The following is a 23,779-nucleotide window of genomic DNA, read 5'->3' on the forward strand; positions in this document are numbered from 1 at the left end:
GATATTGCTTCTGTCCACAGCTGTACACAGCCCGATGTGGCTTAACATCAAGTGACTTGGGTTTAAAGAGGATTGTGTCTTGTTAGACAGCAGCTGACTATAAATTATTCAGTGCAGCATGAATGGAAACACTAACACGATTTAGATTTACGTTTGGGAAATTGAATTTTCAACACAGGAGATCACAGGAGAATTAATACATATCGGGCAGGGGAAAGGGAGAAAAGTGTTCACAGCGAGACCATCATCACCCTTTCTAATGTCACTCCCGATCCGAATAGGATATATTCCTTCAAGTATGCGGCCAACCAACTTAACGGATTGGGATAGGGGTGGCACTAAAGTCGTTCGTGGGCCAAGGGCCTTGGGGAGTCTGGTCTGTGGGGGCACCTTGGTTCTGTGCCTCGGAGCCCAAATAATGGAAGCTTACTCCTTATCTGCGTTCTACATCACTCTCCACTTTCATGTGGCTGGAAAGAGAGACATCACGCTGAAGCTTTTTGGCTTGCACTCATCAGAATAAATGCAAGAATTCCAAATTTCAAACAGTCACGCAGTTTATATTCCAGGAGAAAAGGCAGTGGTTGTTTGGAAAGTTTGACTCTGATTGGCCGAGGCAATGCCCTGGAAGTTTGCCACCACTCAGCGCCTTGGCCAAACATAGTTGACTTGCCAACCAGTCCTTTCCTCTGTAACGTAAATTGTGGAGAATCCTTGAAATTTGGTATTCTTGGATTTGTCATAGAAGCCCTACAGTGCAGAAGTAGGCCATTCGGCCCATCGAATCTGCAACGACCCCTCCAAAAGAGCACCCTATCTAGGCTCAATCCCTTGCCCCCATCCCTGTAACTCCAACCGTTGGACACTAAGGGGCAATTTAGCATGGCCAATCCACTGAACCTGCACATCTTTGGACTGTGGGAGGAAACCGGAGCACCCGGAGGAAGCCCACGCAGACACGGGGAGATCGTGCAGACTCCTCACAGACAGTGACCCGAGGTCGGAATTGAACCCGGGTTCGAGTGTAAGCTAGCTCGTAATATAAAAGTTCTTTTTTTGATATATGAAAGGTAAAAGAGAGACAAGAATGGACATTGGACCACGGGAAAATGGGGCTGGAGAAATGGCAGAGGAAGTGAATAGGTACTATTCACCTGTCTTCACGGTGGAAGACACCGGAACTGTAAGAGAGTTTGGGGGCAGTGGCGAGTGTAGTGGCCATCACTAAGGAGAAGGTTCTGGGGAAACAAAAAGATCTGGAGGTGGATAAATCACCCCCACCAGGTGGACAACCCCCAGGGTTCTTATGGAGATAGCTGAGGAGATTGTGGAGGCATTGGTGGTGATCTTTACGGAATCATTGGAGGCAAGTGTGGGTGGGAGGAGGGGGGGTTTTGGAAAATGGCTAACGTAACACCCCTGTTTAAGAAGGGAAGGAGGCAGAAGATAGGTAATTATAGGCTGGTTAGCCTGGCTTTGTTTTCACTATCATTAAGGATGAGGGGCTGGTTTAGCTCACTGGGCTAAATCACTGGCTTTTAAAGCAGACCAAGGCAGGCCAGCAGCACGATTCCCGTACCAGCCTCCCCGGACAGGCGCCGGAATGTGGCGACTAGGGGCTTTTCACAGTAACTTCATTGAAGCCTACTCGTGACAATAACCTGCACATCTTTGGACTGTGGGAGGAAACCGGAGCACCCGGAGGAAACCCACGCACACACTGGGAGAACGTGCAGACTCCACACAGACAGTGACCCAAGTTGGGATTCGAACCTGGGACCCTGGAGCTGTGAAGCATTTGTGCTAACCACTATGCTACCGTGTATATATATATACCGTGTATATATATATACATAGACAAACAGGAAGTAGTCTCTCTCTCTTCACAGGAACGGCAGCTGGTGAGCAGGACACAGACAGGCAGCTCAGATGTAACATAGTATAAGGACTGGAGAGAGAACAAACTCTTAGAAATAAAGCATCTACTTCAACTGTAAGACTACGAGTTTTATTCAGACCCAAGGAATAATACAGGAAGGACATGTTGCCGTTGGGGTTCCAGAGGCGGTTCACAAGAATGATCCTTGAAATGAAGGACTTGTAATATGAGGAACGGTTGAGGACTCTGGGTCTGTACGTGTTGGAGTTTAGAAGGGTGAGGGGGATCTTATTGAAACTTACAGGATACTGCATGGCCTGGATAGAGTGGACATGGAGAGGATGTTTCCACGAGTAGGAGAAACTAGAAGCAGAGGACACCATCTCAGACTAAAGGGATGATCCTTTAAAACTGAGATGAGGAGGAATTTCTTGGGTGAATCTGTGGAACTCTTTGCCGCAGAAGGCTGTGGAGGCCAAGTCACTGAATGTCTTTAAGACAGAGATAGATAGGTTCTTGACTAATAAGGGGATCAGGGGTTATGGGGAGAAGGCAAGAAAATGGGGATGAGACACATATCAGCCATTATTGAATGGCGGAGCAGACGTGATGGGCTGAATGGTCTAATTCTTTTCATGTGTGGTATGGTCCTTGGCGCAGTGAGGCAGCAGTGCTAACCACTGTGCCACGATTAATAATGAACGACAAAAAACTTTGTGAACCTGTCTCTGTTCTTAGCAACATTCAAGTTCTGTATTTTCTACTTTGGTGGTATTTCTGACTAACTTTAAACTACAGTCTAACGAAATGGCAGAACAGATTTGTGGGCTGAATGGCCTCCTCTTGTCTCTGTGCTTGTAGTTTGTCGTATTCTCTGTACCTGGCAGCCTGCCTTTGGGATGACACAAACCCTCGTATACATTATTTAAAAAATACCTTGAAGCCAGCTCCCGACCTGCCTTCTTTCATCTCCCTCCTGCTAATGAGGGACACACGTCTGACCCTTGACCTATCATCTTCGCTTAGCGCTGAGACCTTCGGCCTGGTCTCTGTCGATTGTGGCACTTGCTCCGTGCTCCAAATCTGCTGTGTGTGGTCTCAGTAAACGCTTTATTTAATAATTCCCGAGCTTAAATGTTTTATTGAAAGGAGCCTGGGGCAGAATTGTTAGCAACAGAAGTGCCAACGATCTGACAAATTATGCAATTTGAAATCTAATACACGTAGAACACAATGCAGAGCCTTTCTTGGGCTTTCTTCAGGAAAGTGGCATTTAATTCTGCCCCAGCCCCCGCAAGGCAGATCTACATTTAGACTCAAAATGGAGGCCCAATAAATGCATCTCGGTCTATCCGGGGAGGGCTGGGTCTCCAGAGTGCACCTTGGGCTTGGTAACGGTTGTCAGAAATATCACGGTGGTGGTTCGATTGATGCCAAGTTTGCCTTTTGAAAGCCGGAGAGCGAGAGAGAGGAAAGACTTAGATGCAGTCGTTCCACGGGCTTGAGATCCTGGCTAAGAATGGTGTCGAGAGAGAGTTACATAGAACAGTACAGCACAGAGCAGGCCCTTCGGCCCTCGATGTTGTGCCGAGCAATGATCACCCTACTCAAACCCCACGTATCCACCCTATACCCGTAACCCAACTACCCCCCCCCCTTAACCTTACTTTTTAGGACACGACGGGCAATTTAGCATGGCCAATCCACCTAACCCGCACATCTTTGGACTGTGGGAGGAAACCGGAGCACCCGGAGGAAACCCACGCACACACGGGGAGGATGTGCAGACTCCGCACAGACAGTGACCCAGCCGGGAATCGAACCTGGGACCCTGGAGCTGTGAAGCATTTATGCTAACCACCATGCTACCGTGCTGCCCTAACTGGTTAAGCCACTTGTTCTGAGTAATCCTTGCTCAATAAGGACGGACCACAAATGCTGACCTTATCAGTAACGTTCACATCCCAAGGATCAATCAACATTTAAAAAAAAATCTGTCTTGCTGTTTGCGTTTGGCATTGTGGACGGGTCGTAATTGATCATTTTTAATGTTGCTTTAGATGCTCTCGCAAGGACATGTGTGACCGGTCCAACGAGTATCAACGCTTCACCTCCAACCTGCGACAATGTGTTCAGCTGAGCGTCCAGCCTAGAAATATCTCTGTCACCATGTCCGAGGTTCTGGTGAGTTCAGTTGGATTTTTCTGTAGGCCTTGCATTTGTTTTTGTGCATTGTGTATAAAACCAAAACCAGACGGCCAAGCACACTGATTGTGCTTTTCATGTTGTAATCTATCCGGTTACTCCAGCGTGCAATTGAATTGAATGTTGATTTGGGATCTGGGCTGGCTCAACCCGTTGAAATGAAGGCCGTGCTGGACCTCCTGGCTCAATGTTAGGGGTTTGGGAAGGGAGGGGAACGGGGTGGGGGGGGGGGGGGGGGGGGGCTACATAACTGAAGTTCCCCATTCTTGGAACCATGAATCTTGTGAAACCTGTCTGCACTCTCTCTCATGTCTTCACAACCTTCCAAAGTGAGGTGCGCAGGCCTAGACGCACTGCTCCACTTCAGGGCGATCCAGTTTATTGTAAAGGTTTGCCACAATTTTTTTTGTGCTCTATGTCCCCATTGATAAAACCCAGGGCAACAGACACTTTATTAACCACTCTCTCGACCTGCCCTGCCATCTGTGCACATATACAAGTGTTTAGCACTGACGCCTCACCACGCTAGGGACCTGGGTTCAATTCCGGCCTTGGGGACTCTCTGTGCGGATCTCTGCATGTTCTCCCCGTGTCTGCGTGGGTTCCCTCCGGGTGCTCCGGTTTCCTCCCACAAGTCCCAGAGACGTGCTTGTGAAGCGAATTGGACATTCTGAAGTCTCCCTCAGTGTACCCAAACAGGCGCTGAGTGTGGCGACTAGGTGATTTTCACAGAACTTCATTGCAGTGTTAATGTAAGCCTACTTATGACAATAGTAAAGATTATTATTAAGTAGTCCAAAGATGTGCCGGTTAGGTGGATTGGCCATGCTAAATTGCCCCTGAGTGTCCCAAAGGTTAGGTGGGGTTATTGGGGTTACGGGGATAGGGTGGGTTGTGGGCTAGGTAGGGTGTTCTTTGGGAGGGTCGTTTCAGACTTGATGGGCCAAATTGAACTGTAGTGATTCTATGAGGTCCCTCTGCTCGAGCACCCCCTTTAAAATTGCACTCGTTATTTTACCTTGTCAATTCTCACACTTCCTACCACAGTGTACCACTTCACACTTCTCTGCTTCACAGCATTGTCCCTGACAAGTCCCTGATGAAGTGGCATTTCTCAAAATGCTTACATAGAATTTACAGTACAGAATCAGGCTTCTCACTTCAACAGGGTGGTGTTTATGGTCGACACAAGCCTGTCCCCAAACCTTGTTACCTAACCCCATCAGCACATCCTTGCACGTGTCAACACCCAGCAATGCAGTCACCTCTTGGGACTCCTTCGACGTCTCAGCTTTTGTGTTTTTGTGTCTGCCGAGAGTAAGCTAGGCTGGGGAAATTCAGGTGGTACTTCGAGTCTGTGCACAGCCATTGGCCAACACTGCCGAGAAATAGAGGAGAGGGCGGTGGGTCAACCAGGACGCGGGCTACTGGCCATTGCAAAGAGGTTGTAGAGACAGCGTTCAGGGAAGCAGTATTCTGATTTCTCTTTGAGTCAGTCCTGCTGTAGCAGGTCTTCTGCGCGCTGTTGGATTACTAATGTTCTTCCCCTCGATTCTTAAAGATATTCCCTCTCTTCCTGCAGCTGGTTCTACAAATCCGCAGCGTCCCTGACCTATCTCCAGGAGTCAACTGTTCCTTTGAGAATTTCACAGAGACTGAGGGACGGATAATGGATGGGCGGATATACTGTCGGTCTCCCTCAGCCAGGGACATTGTACCCATCACTAGAGGCCACGGTAAGTTTCTAAAGTTCCAGTCCCCTGACACTGTAATGAGCCTATAAGACAGCAGAGTCTTGCCTGGTCATCCTAACGTTTAATTGCTCTTGCCCCAGCAACTTAAGGCAAATTTCTCCTTCACCCCTCCCTCATCCAACAGCTGTTTGGGTAGGAAAGCAAAGAACTTGCATATGTATCGTACCTTTTGTAACCTCAGCACATCACAAAGCTCTTTGAAGCCAATGAAATGTTTTTGAGGTGCAGTGATTGTTGGAAAGAAGTAAACCTGGCAGCCAGTTTGTGCACAGCATGATTCCGCGATCAGCAATGTAATAATGACCAGCTCACTTTTTCTTGTGATGCCATTGAAGGATAGATATTGGCCAGGTCACCGGGGAGAATGTTGCTGAGGAATCTTTCCCATCCCCTTGCACAAGTAGCTGGGGTTTAAACTCTCACTCAGAAGATGGCACCTCTGACAGTGCAGCACTCCCTCAGTACTGACCCTCTGACAGTGCAGCACTCCCTCAGTACTGACCCTCTGACAGTGCAGCGCTCCCTCAGTACTGACCCTCTGACAGTGCAGCACTCCCTCAGTACTGACCCTCTGACAGTGCAGCACTCCCTCAGTACTGACCCTCTGACAGTGCGGCACTCCCTCAGTACTGACCCTCTGACAGTGCGGCACTCCCTCAGTACTGACCCTCTGACAGTGCGGCACTCCCTCAGTACTGACCCTCTGACAGTGCAGCAATCCCTCAGTACTGACCCTCTGACAGTGCGGCACTCCCTCAGTACTGACCCTCTGACAGTGCGGCACTCCCTCAGTACTGACCCTCTGACAGTCCAGCGCTCCCTCAGTACTGACCCTCTGACAGTGCGGCACTCCCTCAGTACTGACCCTCTGACAGTGCCGCACTCCCTCAGTACTGACCCTCTGACAGTGCAGCTCTCCCTCAGTACTGACCCTCTGACAGTGCAGCTCTCCCTCAGTACTGACCCTCTGACAGTGCGGCACTCCCTCAGTACTGACCCTCTGACAGTGCAGCACTCCCTCAGTACTGACCCTCTGACAGTGCAGCACTCCCTCAGCACTGACCCTCTGACAGTGCGGCACTCCCTCAGCACTGACCCTCTGACAGTGCAGCACCCCCTCAGTACTGACCCTCTGACAGTGCGGCACTCCCTCAGCACTGACCCTCTGACAGTGCAGCACTCCCTCAGCACTGACCCTCTGACAGTGCGGCACTCCCTCAGTACTGACCCTCCAACAGTGCGGCACTCCCTCAGTACTGACCCTCTGACAGTGCAGCACTGCCTCAGTACTGACTCTCTGACAGTGCAGCACTCCCTCAGTACTGACCCTCTGGCAGTGCGGCACTCCCTCAGTACTGACCTTCTGACAGTGCAGCACTCCCCCAGTACTGACCCTCTGACAGTGCAGCACTCCCTCAGTACTGACCCTCTGACAGTGCAGCACTCCCTCAGTACTGACCCTCTGACAGTGCGGCACTCCCTCAGTACTGACCCTCTGACAGTGCAGCACTCCCTCAGTACTGACCCTCTGACAGTGCGGCACACCCTCAGTACTGACCCTGTGACAGTGCGGCACTCCCTCAGTACTGACCCTCTGACAGTGCCGCACTCCCTCAGTACTGACCCTCTGACAGTCCAGCACTCACTCAGTACTGACCCTCTGACAGTGCAGCGCTCCCTCAATACTGACCCTCTGACAGTGCGGCACTCACTCAGTGCTGACACTCTGACAGTGCGGCACTCCTTCAGTACTGACCCTCTGACAGTGCAGCACTCCCTCAGTACTGACCCTCTGACAGTGCGGCACTCCCTAAGTACTGACCCTCTGACAGTGCAGCACTCCTTCAGTACTGACCCTCTGACAGTGCAGCACTCCCTCAGTACTGACCCTCTGACAGTGCAGCACTCCCTCAGTACTGACCCTCTGACAGTCCAGCACTCCCTCACTACTGACCCGCTGACAGTGCGGCACTCCCTCAGTACTGACCCTCTGACAGTGCAGCACTCCCTCAGTACTGACCCTCTGACAGTGCAGCGCTCCCTCAGTACTGACCCGCTGACAGTGCGGCACTCCCTCAGTACTGACCCTCTGACAGTGCGGCACTCCCTCAGTACTGACCCTCTGACAGTGCGGCACTCCCTCAGTACTGTACTGGATTGCGAGCCTGTTTTATTCTTGTCCTGAATTTTCGCGCGTTGGAATTGAGCCTACCACCTTCTGACCCAGGGGGAAGAATTTTCTTCACTAAGCCAGTGGGGACGCTACCTGTTGTGATGACCATGGGGTAGCATCGATAGATCTCCCCATGGTGTTTGTTTAATATGAGTTCCTCCATTGAACGTGAGGTGGCTCGCCTCATAGGAACTATTCGACGGGAATTTAAAACCTACAGCCCAGACCCGGACTGACGCTTTCGATAGTCCCCGGACTGGGACACAAGCATTGTACACCGCAGTCCTGGCTCTTTTTCATTGACCAATTAATCTAGAGTTCGTACGAAGCCTGGCGGAGTTGTTACATTGGTGACGAGGATTAAAACTGAGATTCCCGAACAGCCTTCAGAGTGAAACAACACAAAATTCCTCTTTTCGGTAATCCCGAGCCTTACGTTATTAACAGCACGATAGCACAAGTGGCTAGCACTGTGACTTCACAGCTCCAGGGTCCCAGGTTCGATTCCCGGCTGGGCCATTGTCTGTGTGGAGTCTGCACGTCCTCCCCGTGTCTGCGTGGGTTTCCTCCGGGTGCTCCGGTTTCCTCCCACAGTCCAAAGACGTGCAGATCAGGTGGATTGGCTGTGCTAAATTGCCCTTGGTGCCCAAAAAGGTTCGGAGGGGTTATTGAGTTCCAGGGATAGAGTGGCAGTGAGGGCTTAAGTGGGTCGGTTATTTCTTTGCTGTGGGAGACGTGAAGCAGACAGTGATCCTCCCGACAGCTTGTGGAGTCCCACCTTTCAGCGTAATGAAAAGCTTAACCTGCCCAGAGAACCCGACTCAAAAACGTTTTGATGAGCTCGTAGATCTCGTGCAGCATCACTGTGACTCGAAGCCATCGATCATCCTCCAGAGGTGCTGTTTTAATACGGCAGGCAGGTCCCCCGGGGGTACCCGTCACTGAACTCCTAAGTAGCTTGTCAAAACTGGAGCGAATTTGGTCCATCCATGATCGAGATGCTACGCAATAGGTTGGTGTGTGGAATAAATAATGTCACCATTCAAAAGGAGTTCCTGGCAGAGCCTAATCTTGCCCTAAAAAGGCCATTGAGATATCTCTGTCCCTGGAGGACGCAGAGATAGGGGCTCAAGAACTACACGAGGCACCGGACTGTGCTGTCCCTGAGTTGGGGGCAAAAAGCCCATACCTTAGATGAAGGTGGCTGTGGGAGTTGCTCATTGCCAAACCAAAATACCGTAGGGTCCACCTGCAGTTGAGAAACAAAGAACACTACAGCACAGGAACAGGCCCTTCGGCCCTCCAAGCTTGTACCAGCCATGATACCAACCATGGCCAAAACCCTCAGCGCTTCCCGAGGTCGTGACCCTCTATATCCATCCTATCCATGTATTTGTCAAGATGCCGTTTGAACGGCGTTACTGTATCTGCTTCCACAGCCTCCCCCTGGCAACGCGTTCCAGTCACTCACCACCCTCTGTGTACAATATCTTCCTCGCTCATCTCCTCTAAACATTGCCCCATGGACCTTAAACCTACGCCCGCTGGCGACTGACTCCTCCACCGTGGGAGAGAGTGCCTGATCATCCACTCCATCCATGCCCCTCATAAGCTTGCAGACCTCGATCAGGTCACCCTTCAACCTCCAACTTTCTAATGAAAACAGTCCGAGTCTATTCAGCCTCTCCCTATAGCTATACCCTCCAGACCAGGCAACATCCTGGTAAACCTCCTCTGCACCCTCTCCAAAGCCTCCACATCCTTCTTGTAGCGTGGCGATCAGAATTGTGCGCAATATTCCAAGTGCGGCCATACCAAGGTTCTATATAACTGTAGCATGACTTGTCAGTTTTTACACTCGGTGCCCCATCCAATGAAGGCAAGCATTCCGTGTGAACAAAGAACAAAGAACAAAGAAAAGTACAGCACAGGAACAGGCCCTCCGGCCCCCCAGGCCCGTGCCGACCATGCTGCCCGACTAAATTACAATCTTCTACACTTCCTGGATCCGTATCCTTCTATTCCCATCCTATTCATGTATTTGTCAAGATGCCCCTTAAACGTCACTATCGTCCCTGCTTCCACCACCTCCTCCGGCAGCGAGTTCCAGGCACCCACTACCCTCTGTGTAAAAAAACTTTCCTCGTACATCGACTCTAAACCTTGCCCCTCACACCTTAAACCTATGCCCCCTAGTAATTGACCCCTCTACCCTGGGGGAAAAGCCTCTGACTATCCACTCTGTCTATGTGCCTCATAATTTTGTAGACCTCTATCAGGTCGCCCCTCAACCTCCGTCGTTCCAGTGAGAACAAACCGAGTGTATTCAACCTCTTCTCATAGCTAATGCCCTCCATACCCGGCAACATCCTGGTAAATCTCTTCTGCACCCTCTCTAAATCATCCACATCCTTTTGGTAGTGTGGTGGCCAGAATTGAACACTACGCTTTCTTGACTACCTTGTCCACTTGCGTTGCCACCTTCAAAGATCTGTGGACCTGCACCATGTGATATACCCAAGTGTACCAGAGAAACCACTCCGGAGGAATGTATGCGCCAGCTAACGGATTACTGTAAGAACAACAGAAAGGCACAACCAAGGCTATGCTTCCGGATTCAGAAATATGTGTATTGCCCAGGCAAGAAGCCAAGGCCAGCACAGGCTGGTACCATGCAGTGTGCCCACTTCCAGGTGACGAGACGATGCAATTAACCTGCATCATTACAACTAAGGTTGCCCCAGTAATGATGACGCTGCCCGAGAATGGCCGTCAGTGAGAAATGGAGGTGGACACAGGGACTGCCGTCTCTGTCATCGGAGAACAGGCGTTTAACCAGCTGCAGCCTGGCGTGCTACCGTTGAGTTGAGAGGACACCAGAGCTCAATGAGCCTCCTGCCCGGGGGGGAACCTTTTACGGATTATGGGAACTGGGACGGAGAGACGGCACTTTGAACTGCGCGGACACGCAGGCAACAGTCGGTCTGACTGGAACTCATTGTCGAGTGTGGCAGGGACCAGATCTTATGGTCAGAGATTAGCTCCAGCGGATTAGACTGAACTGGCTGGATATTTTCAGATTGGGCCTTGATTAGCAGCAAACACCCTGAGGTTTTTTTTTAAGAGTGACTTGGAGTAATAACAGGAGCCGGAGCCAGAACCTACGTCGACCCCGGTGCCAAGTCTAAATATCTCGGGGCATAGCCGGTTCCATACGCGTTGCTGGGGGAAAAACAGACTGGGGGGGGGGGGGGGGGGGTGTAGGGATAAGAAGAAGGACTTTAAACTAGCAATGCGGAGGTGGAGGGGGGGGGGGGGGGGGCAACGCCTCAGCCGAAGACGATACATTTCCAAAAACAAGTAGCAGGGCAGAGAGTAAAGAAATAGTCAGGAACTGCAGGCAATGGCAAAACTGCAAGAAGTGTACTGGTTAAACCAGAAGAATGTAACATCAGTGCTGAGGGACAGGTTAGGGGGCGTTGCCCAAGCAGGAGGTCTGTAAAGGTTAAGTCGCCACCGTCCCAGATGACCACAGGCTGCTTTCCCCTGTGAGGGGGGAGAGCTGACTGGTGGCGGTTTTACCTGAGGGTCACCACACACCTTCCCGTCCTTAACCCCGACAAATCAGTCCGCCACTGCGGGGATTTGTAAACTGCCATGAGAATGTCGCTTTAAGGAATGTTTGGCTGCTCATATTACTGCAGTGATGTCAGAGTGTGGGTGGAGCTGGGCTGTCTGTCAGCTTTTTACTTTCGTTTTCGGCTGTTTGCTGCAGGGAGTGTTTTAGTTCAGTTTTCAGTGTTGGAGCTGAAGCCAGACCGAGCAGGTGTACTGTTGGTGTCTCTGCCATGAAAAGACTATCTCTTGATCATTTGGTGAATTCAGAATTATAAATGTTCTCAGTAGTGAATGTAAACCCAATGTGCTTCTGTTAAAAGGTGTTTCTTGGGTCTTCTGGATGTTGTTTGGGAAGTTATTAAGGATTACTTAGTGTTGTATTCTTTGGGGGTTGTATTTGAATTGATGGTTGCTAAGATGTTCACTGTATGTGTTAAGAAGGTTAACTTGAGTTCATAGAATAAACATTGTTTTGCTTTAAAAAATACTTTTCCATTTCTGCTGTCCCACACCTGTAGAGTGGGCCGTGTGCTCCCCATACCACAATCTATTAAAAGTTGAGGGTTAGGCGAACTCCATGATACACTTTGGGGTTCTCTAAACCCTGGCCCATAACAAAACTCTCAGTCAACCGGGTCTCGAAATTGGACAGGTGTCTCATGCCACGACTGGAGGACTTAGACGCCAAGCTAGCAATTAGCCAGACTTTCACACAAGCTAGACATGAAGCACACCAACCACGAACGAGTCAAGCCCTCCCATAAATAGATCACTATTCACACCCATAAGGGCCGTTACGAGTTTATTCGCCAACTGTTTGTGGTCTCATTGACATGCGGAATACTTCAGCGAGTCATGGAGAATATACTCCAGGGTTACCCAAGGTGGCAGTGTACCTGGATGACATTCTGGTGACAGGGACAACAGAGCAGGAGCCCCGAGCAAACCCAAAGTGGTCCTGCGGCAACTTTCAAAAGTAGGAGTACACCTTAAAAGAGAAAAGTGCGTTTCCAGGCGAGTGAAGTACCGAGTAGACAAAAAATATCCTGCACCCCCATGGAGGAGCCAGTCAAAGCCATTGGAGAAACGCCTAGCGCACAAAATGCCACAGAATTGAAACCTTTCCTGGGATTAGTCAATTATTAAGGGAAGCTTATCCCAAACTGGCCTCCTCGTGGTCGCCATTGCATCTGCTATTGAAGAAATATCAGAAATGGTCTTTGTAGGCGCCTCGGGAAGGGGTCTTTTAAAGAGTAAAACGGCAGCTATTATTGTCTAATTTAATAACTCATATGATCCCAAGAAGGACCTCACAATGACGTGAAACATCTCCTGATGGAGTCGGGGTATCGCTGAAAAGATGGCACAGAAAGATCTATTGCCAACACGTCCAGGATGGTGAATGGCGCTACATATCGTGGAATATGAGTTCCCTATTGAGCAGGCGGAGGCTCATCCAATAGGAACTATTTAGCAGGAGTTTAAAACGTGCGGCCCAGACCTGGACCGGCATTCCCGATGGTCCGGGGCCAGGACACAAGCATTGTACACCACGGCTCTTTATCGTTGTCCAGATAAACACGAGTTTGTGTGAAGCCTGACCTTGGCGGAGTTATTGCACTAATCATAAATACCGGCCTTGCCAGCGACTTCCAAATCTCGGGAATGAATAAATAAACAGGAAAATATGGAGTTGTTCCACTGGATAACTTTTCGGGGCATGAATTACCTTGACATTGAGTAGAGCAGGCTGAATGTGACATGTTTATGGGTGACACATGGACATATAAAATCTGGGTCTTGATTTGGAAGACTTGACTCATGGGCTTAGCGACATGCCAAAATGGGATATCCATGGATTTGTTAGAGTTACAAGTTCGGAGTGGATCCGAGTGTAAAGAGCTTAATTTTATATCTTGGTTAAGGCGGTTTACAATCTGCCAGTTTTTTGAGGAACCCTTGGAGTTACATAAACGATAGTTAAGAGTCTAGAAAGGGCCAGGGGTAGAATATTTACACGGGAATAATTTTTATTAAAAAACTGTTACAAGCTTAGCCACAGATGGGTCCCAGATGTTTTGCTGGCTTGTTCTTCCCGTTCAGTTCATCTGCTCCGGGAGAGGGGGATGGGAGGGTGGAAGTTGGAAACAACAAATTATTCTTGCAGCTGTCTTCAATGAGTGAGGAAAATAAGTACATTAATATTGTGTGTGGTTTTTCTCCCAATGTGTCTGATGGTCACACAATAAAATTCTGTGGTCGTTATCTGCAGCAACAAGGTACATTGCAGATGCCGGGGGAAGACAGGTCGCTAACTTGACATTCCAGGGCCTTGTTAGGTGATAACCTCAGTACCACAGACTGATGAGGCTGCACTGCAAGATTAAACGCCTTGAGATTCAGGCTGGACAGAGTGACACCACAAACCCCAGATGCAGTGGGAATTATTGAGTAACTCCCCTTGAAGACCACATTGCTGCAATATACTGGGATTGTTCTTGCTCACTAATTTGCATTATGTAGCTACCCTGGCAACCTTAAGGAGAACTAATCCTGCTTTTGTTGGGAGGCTGTGCTGTAGCTTCAGCCACGAGTGCTGTACTTTTTTCATTTATTTGTTCATGGGATGCGTACCTCTCTGGCTAGGCCAGCATTTACTGTCCGTCCTTAATACGAACATATAAAATAGGAGCAGAAGCTGGCCATTCGGTCATCAACTCTGCTCTGCCATTCAACAAGATCATGCTTGATCTGTTTGTGCTTCAAGTTCTCCATTCCCATCTTCCCCGATGACCTTTGATACCCCGGAATCCATCTATCTCCACCGTAAAAAAATATTCAATTAAAAAAAATGTTTTTTGAGTACCCAATTATTTTCCCCCCAATTAAGGGGCAATTGAACGCGGCCAATCCACCTACCCTGCACATCTTTGGGTTGTGGGGGCGAAACCCACGCAAACACGGGGAGAATGTTCAAACTCGACGCGCACAGTGACCCGGAGCTGGGATTGAAGATGGAACCTCGGCACCGTGAGGCAATAGTGCTAACCACTGCGCCAATGTGCCCCACTGTAAAAATATTCACTGATCCTCCCCCCCACTGCCCTCTGAGGCAAAGTGTTCCAAAGTTACAAAACCCTCAAGAGACAAAAATTCTCCTCTTCTCTGTCCTGTAAAGGTGACCCCCAATTTTGAATATGTGACCCCGCCCCCTTGAATTCTGGACTCCCTCGTAAGAGGAAACATCCTTTCAAATGGCCGTTTGGTAGTACAAACATGCTTTCCATGTCCATCTTGTCAAGACCATTCAGGATCCTATATACGACAATCAAATTGGGCAGCAGGGTAGCACAGTGGTTAGCGCTGTTGCTTCACAGCTCCAGGGTCCAGGGTTCGATTCCCGGCTTGGGTCACTGTTTGTGCAGAGTCTGCACGTTCTCCCCGTGTCTGTGTGGGTTTCCTCCGGGTGCTCCGGTTCCCTCCCACAAGTCCCGAAAGAAGTGCTTGTTAGGTAATTTGGACATTCTGAATTCTCCCTCTGTGCACCCGAACAGGCGCCGGAATGTGGCGACTAGGGGCTTTTCAGAGTAACTTCATTGCACTGTTAATGTAAGCCTACTTGTGACAATAAAGATTATTATTATTAGAAATCGCCCCTCACTCTTCTAAACTCCAATGGAAACAACCTTTTTTCATAAGCCAACCCGCTCATTCTGGGAATCGATTTAGTGACCCTCCTGAATCGCTTCCAACACTTTTACATTCTTCCTTAAATAAGGAGACCAAACTGTGTACAATATATTTTGTAGAAAACCAATTGAAGGAAATCAAGCAAGCTGTGGGACAAAGTAAAAGATTCTGCTTTAATCTCAAACAAATCAGAAATTAAACTTAAAGCATCAAACTAAAATGTGATTAAGAGGGGAAATGATTATTGCCGTCCCTGTATCACCAGCACCCAATATCCCTTCTTGGATAATCTGTTCTACATTGTTGCCATGGTTGGGGGTCTGTAGACCAACCCCCCCCGGGAGACTTCTTTCCCTCACTATTCCTCATCTCCACCCAAACTGTTTCCACGTCCTGATTTCCTGAACCAAGGTCAACTCTAACTATTGCACCAATATGATCCTTGATTAACCGTGCTACCCCTCCACCTTTGCCCAGATTCCTACTCTTGAATGTATATACTGCTCAATATTCAGGACCCAATCCTGGTCATCCCCCAGCCTCGTCTCTGTAACGGTTATTACTTTAATGTGCCGGATCAATTTGTTTACTTTGTTATGACTGTTGGGCGTATTCCGATAAAGAACATTTAGTTCTGTCCTTTTTGTAACATCCATGTTGATTCTTGCTGCTGTCATAATATACACACAAGTATTTGATGGTGCACAGACAGAGATTGATTGACACACAGGATGACCAATGAACACACAGAACACAGCAGCCAATCACCAGACAGGACACGACCACTATAAAGCCAGAGGGCACTAGTTTTCCCGCTCTCTTGGGATGCAGCCTCTGAGACAGTTAGAGCCCGTGATCAGCAACTCGAACATACACCATGTGTTAGTAAGATAGTCTGGTCAGGTTAGCCTCAGGTCTCCAGTCAACTCAGCATAATGTCAACTCGCGTTTAAAGCATGTTTAATAGTTAAGAGTTAATAAAATCGAGTTGCATTTCTCTGAGTGTTGGAAGCCTGTCTCTCTCAGTGCTATGGTAAACGCAGTCCTCGCAGACCCAGCATACCCAACACATCAGCTGCATTTTTAGGTTTCTTTTCTCTCTGTCCCTTCCTGCCATTCTCATTTTCCATATTACTTATTTCCTCGCTTACCTCGTCTCCACTCTTTGATATACCACACCCTTCCACATCTGATCCCTTGCCCCCATTCTTTAGTTTAAAACCTTCTCTACTTCCCGTGTTACGCGGTTCGCATGAACACTGACCCTAGCATGATTCAGCTGTGGACCGTCCCAGCGGTAAAGCCCCCTCTTTCCCCCGTACTAGCGTCAGTGTCCCACGGACTGAAACCTGCTTCTCCCAATCAGTCTTTGAGCCACGCATTTGTTTCCACATTCTTATGTTTCCAATGCCAATATGCACATGACCCAGGTAATACATCATAGAACTTACAGTGCAGAAGGAGGCCATTCGGCCCATCGAGTCTACACTAGTCCTTGAGAAAGCACCCTATGGGCAGCATGGCGGCGCAGTGGTTACCACTTCTGCCTCACGCCACTAAGGTCCCAGGTTTGATCCCGGATCTGGGTCACTGTCTGTGTGGAGTTTGCACATTCTCCCCGTGTTTGCGCGGGTTTCGCTACCACAGCCCAAAGTTGTGCAGGGTAGGTGGACTGGCCACGCTAAATTGCCCCTTCATTGGAAAAAATTAATTGGGCACTCTAAATTTATATATAAAAAAAGAAAAAGCACCCTACCTAAGCCCACACCTCCACCATAACCCAATAACCCCACCTAACCTTTGGACACTAAGGGGCAATTTAGCGTGGCCAATCTACTTAACCTGCACATCTTTGGACATAACCTGCACATAATGAAGAACCAATACCTTTCAAGTTTCTGCTTTTTAGTTTCAGTTGCTCACCTCTTATACTCTCGAAGCAGCGTCTCTCTGTGAGTTGTGCCTCTGTAATTTGTACCTATGGTGACCACGTCAACTGGATTCTCTGCCTCCCACTGCAGGTTCCTCTCCAGCCCGGAGCAAAAGCCCCGAAACCTGGCCTCCCACTCAATTCCCCTCACTATACTGCCCCCTAATACCATTGCATTCTTATGTGCTCCCCTCCACTGGAATAGCTTTTGTCCTGTACCGCAACACCATAGTCAGTTTGCTCATCTATCCTCCCCCCTCCACTCTCGTCCAAGCAAGTTGCAAGAACCTCAATCCAATCAGATTTGGCAGAGGCTGAAACTCCTGCACTCCTGCCCACATGGTCACCTTGCATGCCTCCCTCGCAGTCAAACCCTTCTGTCCATGACCACTGACCAAATCAGAAGGTCCCACCCCATGTGGTGTGACTCCCTCCTGGTACCATGCATCCAGGTAACCTTCCTCCTCTTGATGTGTCGCAGTGTCTGCAATTCGGCCTCCACCTCAGTGACTCTGAGCTGAAGTTCCTCAAACCACAAACATTTACTGCACATGTGTTTTCCCTGGATCGCATTGACATCCAAGAGCTCCCACATGCCGCAGCCGTGATACATCACATGTCCTGTCATCCTTAATGTGTTTTAAATAATTCCGAAATGATATTAGTCACTTATTTATGTTGCTTTTTTATATATTTTATTAAATTTAACATCGATTGGTGTAGGTTTTTAAACCTTGGCGATAGAATAGAACTTACCCAGTTACCCAAACAGATAGTTTCTTTCCCCGTAATAGAGTGAGAACCAATTTCTACAGAGTGAGAAAGGTAGAAAAAGTGAATCAACATCTCCCTTCCCGAACTCCCCAACTCCCCAAGTCACTCGAGAAGGTGGTGGCGAACGGCTGCAGTCCTTGTGGTGTAGGCATACCCACAGTGCTGTTAGGGAGGGAGTTCCCAGATTTTGGTGCCATGACAGTAAAGGGACGGCGATATATTTCCGAGCCAGGATGCTGTGCGGTGTGGAGGGGAGCTTCCAGGCGCCGGTTTCCTGTGTGTCCGCTGCCCTTGTCCTTCCAGGTGGTAGAGGCCCTGAGTTGGGAAGGTGCTGCCGACAGAGTTTTGGCGAGTCGCTGCAGCGCACCTTGTAGCTGGTACGCACGGCCTCCCCTGTACGTCGGTGGTGGAGGCAGTGGATGTTGAAGGCTTAGCTGGAGAGTCCATTAAAATGGACTCCGTTTGCCGAACAAATCGACTCTCACTTGCTGAGTAAATAAATAGTGTTGTGCTCGAGGCTGTTAAAATGGATTTTGCTGAGTGTGAGACTGGTTGCTGTAAAATAGATTCTATTTGCAGTAGGTTCCACCCTGCGCCTGATTGATTGGCTATGCCAGTGGTATCTATACCTTCTCGGATTTATAGGGCAGGTTTGCTTACAGGAGCTGGAAAACGCCAGTGGAGCGCTGAAGGAGCGCTACATTGTTGGAGGCACTGTCCGTCAAATGAGACATTAAATATTATCTGACGATTTGGGTAGCAGGAGAGTGTTTTAATTGGCGATGGAATGGGTTTCCATTGATTGGCTTTTTTTCTTTTCTGCTTGACGTTGTTTCATATCCGTTAATCATCCTCAAAATCCATATTTAATGACCCACTTTGCTGTGTGCTTTCCTCAGGAGACAAGCGGGTGGTCAAGTTGTATTTGAAGTCAAAAGAAACGGGCAAGAAGTTTGCCAGCACCGATTTTGTGTTTTACAACTGCAGCGTTCACCAGTCGTGAGTATTAACTTTGCTAAATTCAAACACGGTCTTCCTCTCTCTGTCTGTTGTCCCATTGAGACGGTGACCGTTCGGGCAGGGTCTGCACCCTCGCCCGAGTGCCGTTCCTCGTCTGCGAGCCTGGACCGCAAATGGCGACGGGCTGCGCGCGTGTTGGGGTCCACACGGCAGAGCTGAATATCCCGGGCATCACGGTAGCACAGTGGTTAGCACAGCTGCTTCACAGCTCCGGGGTCCCGGGTTCGATTCCCGGCTGGGTCACTGTCTGTGTTTGAGACCGCATGTTCTCCCCGTGCCTGCGTGGGTTTGCTCCGGGTGCTCCGGTTTCCTCCCACAGTCCAAAGATGTGCAGGTTAGGTGGATTGGCCAGGCTAAATTGCCCAAAACGTTTGGCTGGGATTACTGGGTTACAGGGATAGGTTGGAAGTTTGGGTTTAAGTGGGGTGCTCTTTCCAAGGCTCGGTGCAGACTTGATGGGCCAAATGGCCTCCTTCTGCACTGTAAATTCTATGATCCCTGCCTCCGGTTCGGTGTCCTGAATTTAATACGCACTAATGCCTCTTAGGTAGCTGGTAATGTATTCTAGTGCATAGCACGTGCTGCACTGTCAGGGGTGCCATCTTTCAGGTTAAGGCGTTAAGTCAAGATCGGCTCTGCTCACTCAGATTCCTAGGTGCTACTTTGGAGAAACACTGAGGAATCCACCCAGCATCCTGACCAATGGCCACCCATCAACCGCCTGGCGAAAACAAATCATCTGCTCCATTACCACATTTGCTGTCTGTGGGAGCTTGCTGTGCATGAATTGGCTGCCCTGTTTCCCTGCTACAACTGTAACCACGCGCCAGGAGCACCTAAGTCGCTCAAAGGCACTCTGGGGGCATGCTGAGGATGGGAAAGGCACTCTGTAAATGCAAGTCCTTTCTTTGACCGCACACAGGGCTTTGGATTTAGGAGCAGGCCTTTGGAGCCCAGGCATTTGGGAAGGTCCCCTGGGGAATTGCTGGCCTTAACTTTGAGGGTTTGAGTTACAGCACAGATTCGTCAGAATGTTACCAGGGCTCCCAGCTGTGAGAGTCTGAGGGACTTGACAAGATAGATGCTAATCTATCGCAGGAGGTTTCCTCCTGTGTGGGAATCTAGAACTGGGGGGGGGCATAGTTTAAAGATAAGAGGTCTCCCTTTAAGACGGACATGAGGAACCTCTTCCCAGAGGGTTTGTTTGTCTATAGAATTCTCTTCCCAGAGAGCAGAGATGGGGTTGTGGGTCATTGATTTACTCAAGGTGGAGTTTGACGGGTTTTTGATGGACGGGGGTGGGGGGGGGGGGGGGTTTACCACACAAGGGGGCATCACCTTAAAATCAGAGCCAGGCTGTCCAGGTGGGAATTTGGGAACGACTCCATTTTGCAAAGGGTGGCGGAGGAGTTGAACCCAACCCGTTCTCTCTAAAGTCAGAAAACAGTAGCTCAGTTCCTCATCTTGTATCTGAGATCGATTTCCTTCGGTCAGGAGACGTGAAGCCGAGGCTTGTTGATGGAGTTAAATTACAGGTCAGCCAGGATCCCAGTGACGGGCGCAACAGGTTTTGGGGGTTGGATGGACTCCTCCTGTCCCTCTGGTCTTTTGCTCCTTCCCATCTTGGGATTGCTGTGAAATGTTTTCCGTCAAGCAGTTGTTCGGGATTTGCACAGATTTATCCAGCATGGAGGACTACATCTGAAAATACGTATGCACAGTTAACTGATGTCCCGTGGCCTTCCTTACAGGCGGTCGGCAGCACGGGATGTGATTTTTAACATGCTAAAATGGAGCTGTGTTTAACCTACGTGAACACTCCCAGTGGCCATATAGGGACATGCTGAGACCAGTGAGATGCCAATTGTTGTGGGCAGGTTGCTGTTGATAAGGCAGCTGCTTCGGCAAATCTACCTCCTGCCCTGGAGACAGGCCAAGTTATCAGGGTCAGGAGAAGCAGCAGGAAATGCTCAAGTGTTTGAGTGCTCTCAACGCTTTGAAGACGCCGAAAATCTCGGTTGCACTGTCAACAGAGAAGCGGGAGGATAAGCTGCTTGAGATCGCACGAGATGGGGAAATAAATGTTGAACGCTGAAGGGTGTCATAATACACACACAAGTATATGATGATGCACAGACAGGCATTGATTGACACACAGGATGACCAATGAACGCACAGAACACAGCAGCCAATCACCAGACAGGACACGACCACTGAAGTGTTGGGCACTGTGGACTCGTGAAGCAGACATAGGCCACCAACACTGAAGAAGGTTCAACACTATTTTATTAACTCTTATAAAATACTAGACATACTATAACTGTGGGTTTACACGATGCTAGTTTAACTAGAGACCTGTGCCTGTCCAAACCAGTTGAATCACTCAGCACGTGGTGAGAGTCTGTACTGTACTTGATGAGCTCTTGTGCTTCTGAGAGGCAGCACCCAGAATGTGCGGGAAAAGTGATGCCCTCTGTCTTTATAGTGCGTGTATTCTAACTGGTGATTGGCTTTGGTGTTTGTGCATGTTGATTAGTCCCTGTGTATGTCCATCAGTGTGTGTCTGCACCGTGATATACTGGTGTATATTATGACAACCACTATAAAGCCAGAGGGCACTAGTTTTCCCGCTCTCTTGGGATCCAGCCTCTGAGACAGTCAGAGCCCGTGAGCAACAACTAGAACATCCACCATGTGCTAGCAGGATAGTCTGGTCAGGTTAGCCTCAGGTCTCCAGTCAACTCAGCATAGTATCAACCCACAGTTAAAGTATGTATGATAGTTAAGAGTTCAATAAAATCGAGTTGCATTTCTTCAAGTGTTGGAAGCCGGTCTCTCTCACTGCTGTAGTAAACGCAGTCCTCGCAGACCCAGCTTACCCAACACATCAAAGGGCACAGCGCAGTTACGCATGTCTTCTATTATGGCTTTACAGTGGAGACCCAGACCAGCAGAAACCTGCACAAAATGGATACTTGTTGGGGCCATCCAAATATCTTGCAGTGACTCAGAAACACAAGGACCCTCACAAACCATCAAGTTGTTGATCAACACAATGTGGTGACAGGTGTTGGGGAAGAAGTGTATTATTGACCGGAATGGGGATCCATCGTACCAGAGAAACCCCTTTATCTCTGGGTCTTAATGCTGGCGTGGGATAGAGCTCTTTCTCTGCTGCAATGCATGCTGGGAGAAGAACGCTCCATTCTCCTGGAAACATTTACTGTGTGTTTGTTGCCTCCGACACCACAACGGCACCACTGCAGAAGCACTTCACGGGTTATGAAGAGCTGTGGACTGGTCCTGAGGTTGTGAAAGGAGCTTTTATCTGAGATTTATTGGTTTCGTTATTCAGGTTTCGAAGGGAAAGTGCCTCTGGGCAACACGGTGGTGCAGTGGTTAGCACTGCTGTCTCACTCTGCCGAGGACCCGGGTTCGATCCCGGCCCCAGACACTGTCCATGTGGAGTTTGAGCATTCGCCCCGTATCTGCGTAGATCTCACCCTCACAACCCAAAGATGTACAGGGTAGGTGGATTGGCTAAATTGACCCTTAATCGCAAATAAAAATGAATTGGGTACTCTAAATTTATTTTAAAAAGAAGGGAAAGTGAAGGGGCAAGATGGTGGCATAGTGGTGAGCACAGTTGCTTCACAGCTCCAGGGTCCCAGGTTCGATTCCGGCTTGGGTCACTGTCTGTGCGGAGTCTGCACGTTCTCCCCGTGTCCGCGTGGGTTTCCTCCGGGTGCTCCGGTTTCCTCCCACAGTCAAAAGATGTGCAGGTTAGGGCAGCACGGTGGCCTAGTGGTTAGCACAACCGCCTCACGGCGCTGAGGTCCCAGGTTCGATCCCGGCTCTGGGTCACTGTCCGTGTGGAGTTTGCACGTTCTCCCCGTGTCTGCGTGGGTTTCGCCCCCACAACCCAAAAATGTGCAGAGTAGGTGGATTGGCCACACTAAATTGCCCCTTAATTGGAAAAAATAATTGGGTAATCTAAATTTTAAAAAAAAAAGATGTGCAGGTTAGGTGGATTGGCCATGCTAAATTGCCCCTTAGTGTCCAAAAAAGGTGAGGTGGGTTTACTGGGTTACAGGGATAGGGTGGAGGTATTGGCTTAAGTAGGGTGCTCTTTCCAAGAGCCGGTGCGCACTCGATGGGCCGAATGGCCTCCTTCTGCACTGTAAATTCTATGATTCTATGTAAACCTGTCACGCTACAATTGCCCTTTCTGCCCACTGGAGGCACTGTAGTCTTCATTAATGAGACAGTGTCATTACAACGTGGACAGTTAAAAAAAAATAGAAATATAAACGGGGGACAAAATGAATGACTCTAAAATGGGTAATAAATTATTTCTCGCTGTGGACCACTTATTCCCCCGATTCTTCAGCATCACTTCATCCGAAGGTCTTCACTTCCCAATTTCGAGTGTCTCGGGGGAAGAGCTGGGATATTAAAAGTACAAGTGCATGCAAATACTGAAAGCAGTTCAGCTTGCGCTTTACGATTGTTCGAAGGAATCAGTAGATTTTTATTTGACTGCAGTTGCAGAGGATAGCACTGGGTTGCTGACTGTGCACATTCACCTGGTATCTTGACGCAGTACACGCACCGTACATCGTGTACTCGGATAAACCTTGCAAAAATACCCCACTGTTCCCAAACTACATGAATTAAGGTCAACATGTCAGTTTCTGCAGCTGTAGTAGGCAGGGAGGCACGCTGTATCTGAGATT

The 23,779-nt window shown here is 49.1% G+C and overlaps 1 protein-coding gene across 1 annotated transcript in view; it reads left to right on the forward strand.

Moving 5' to 3' along the window:
- Positions 1–23,779, forward strand: part of LOC119973746 (plexin-A1-like) — a 580,418-nt gene that overhangs the window by 288,787 nt on the left and 267,852 nt on the right. Inside the window, exons 6-8 of the mRNA XM_038812164.1 lie at positions 3,940–4,063; positions 5,667–5,820; positions 18,923–19,022. Coding sequence (XP_038668092.1) covers positions 3,940–4,063; positions 5,667–5,820; positions 18,923–19,022 — 378 coding nt within the window. The remainder of the gene's footprint in view (positions 1–3,939; positions 4,064–5,666; positions 5,821–18,922; positions 19,023–23,779) is intronic.

The sequence above is a fragment of the Scyliorhinus canicula genome, chromosome 11 (assembly GCF_902713615.1).
Source record: "Scyliorhinus canicula chromosome 11, sScyCan1.1, whole genome shotgun sequence".
In the NCBI taxonomy this organism is placed as follows: Eukaryota; Metazoa; Chordata; class Chondrichthyes; order Carcharhiniformes; family Scyliorhinidae; genus Scyliorhinus; species Scyliorhinus canicula.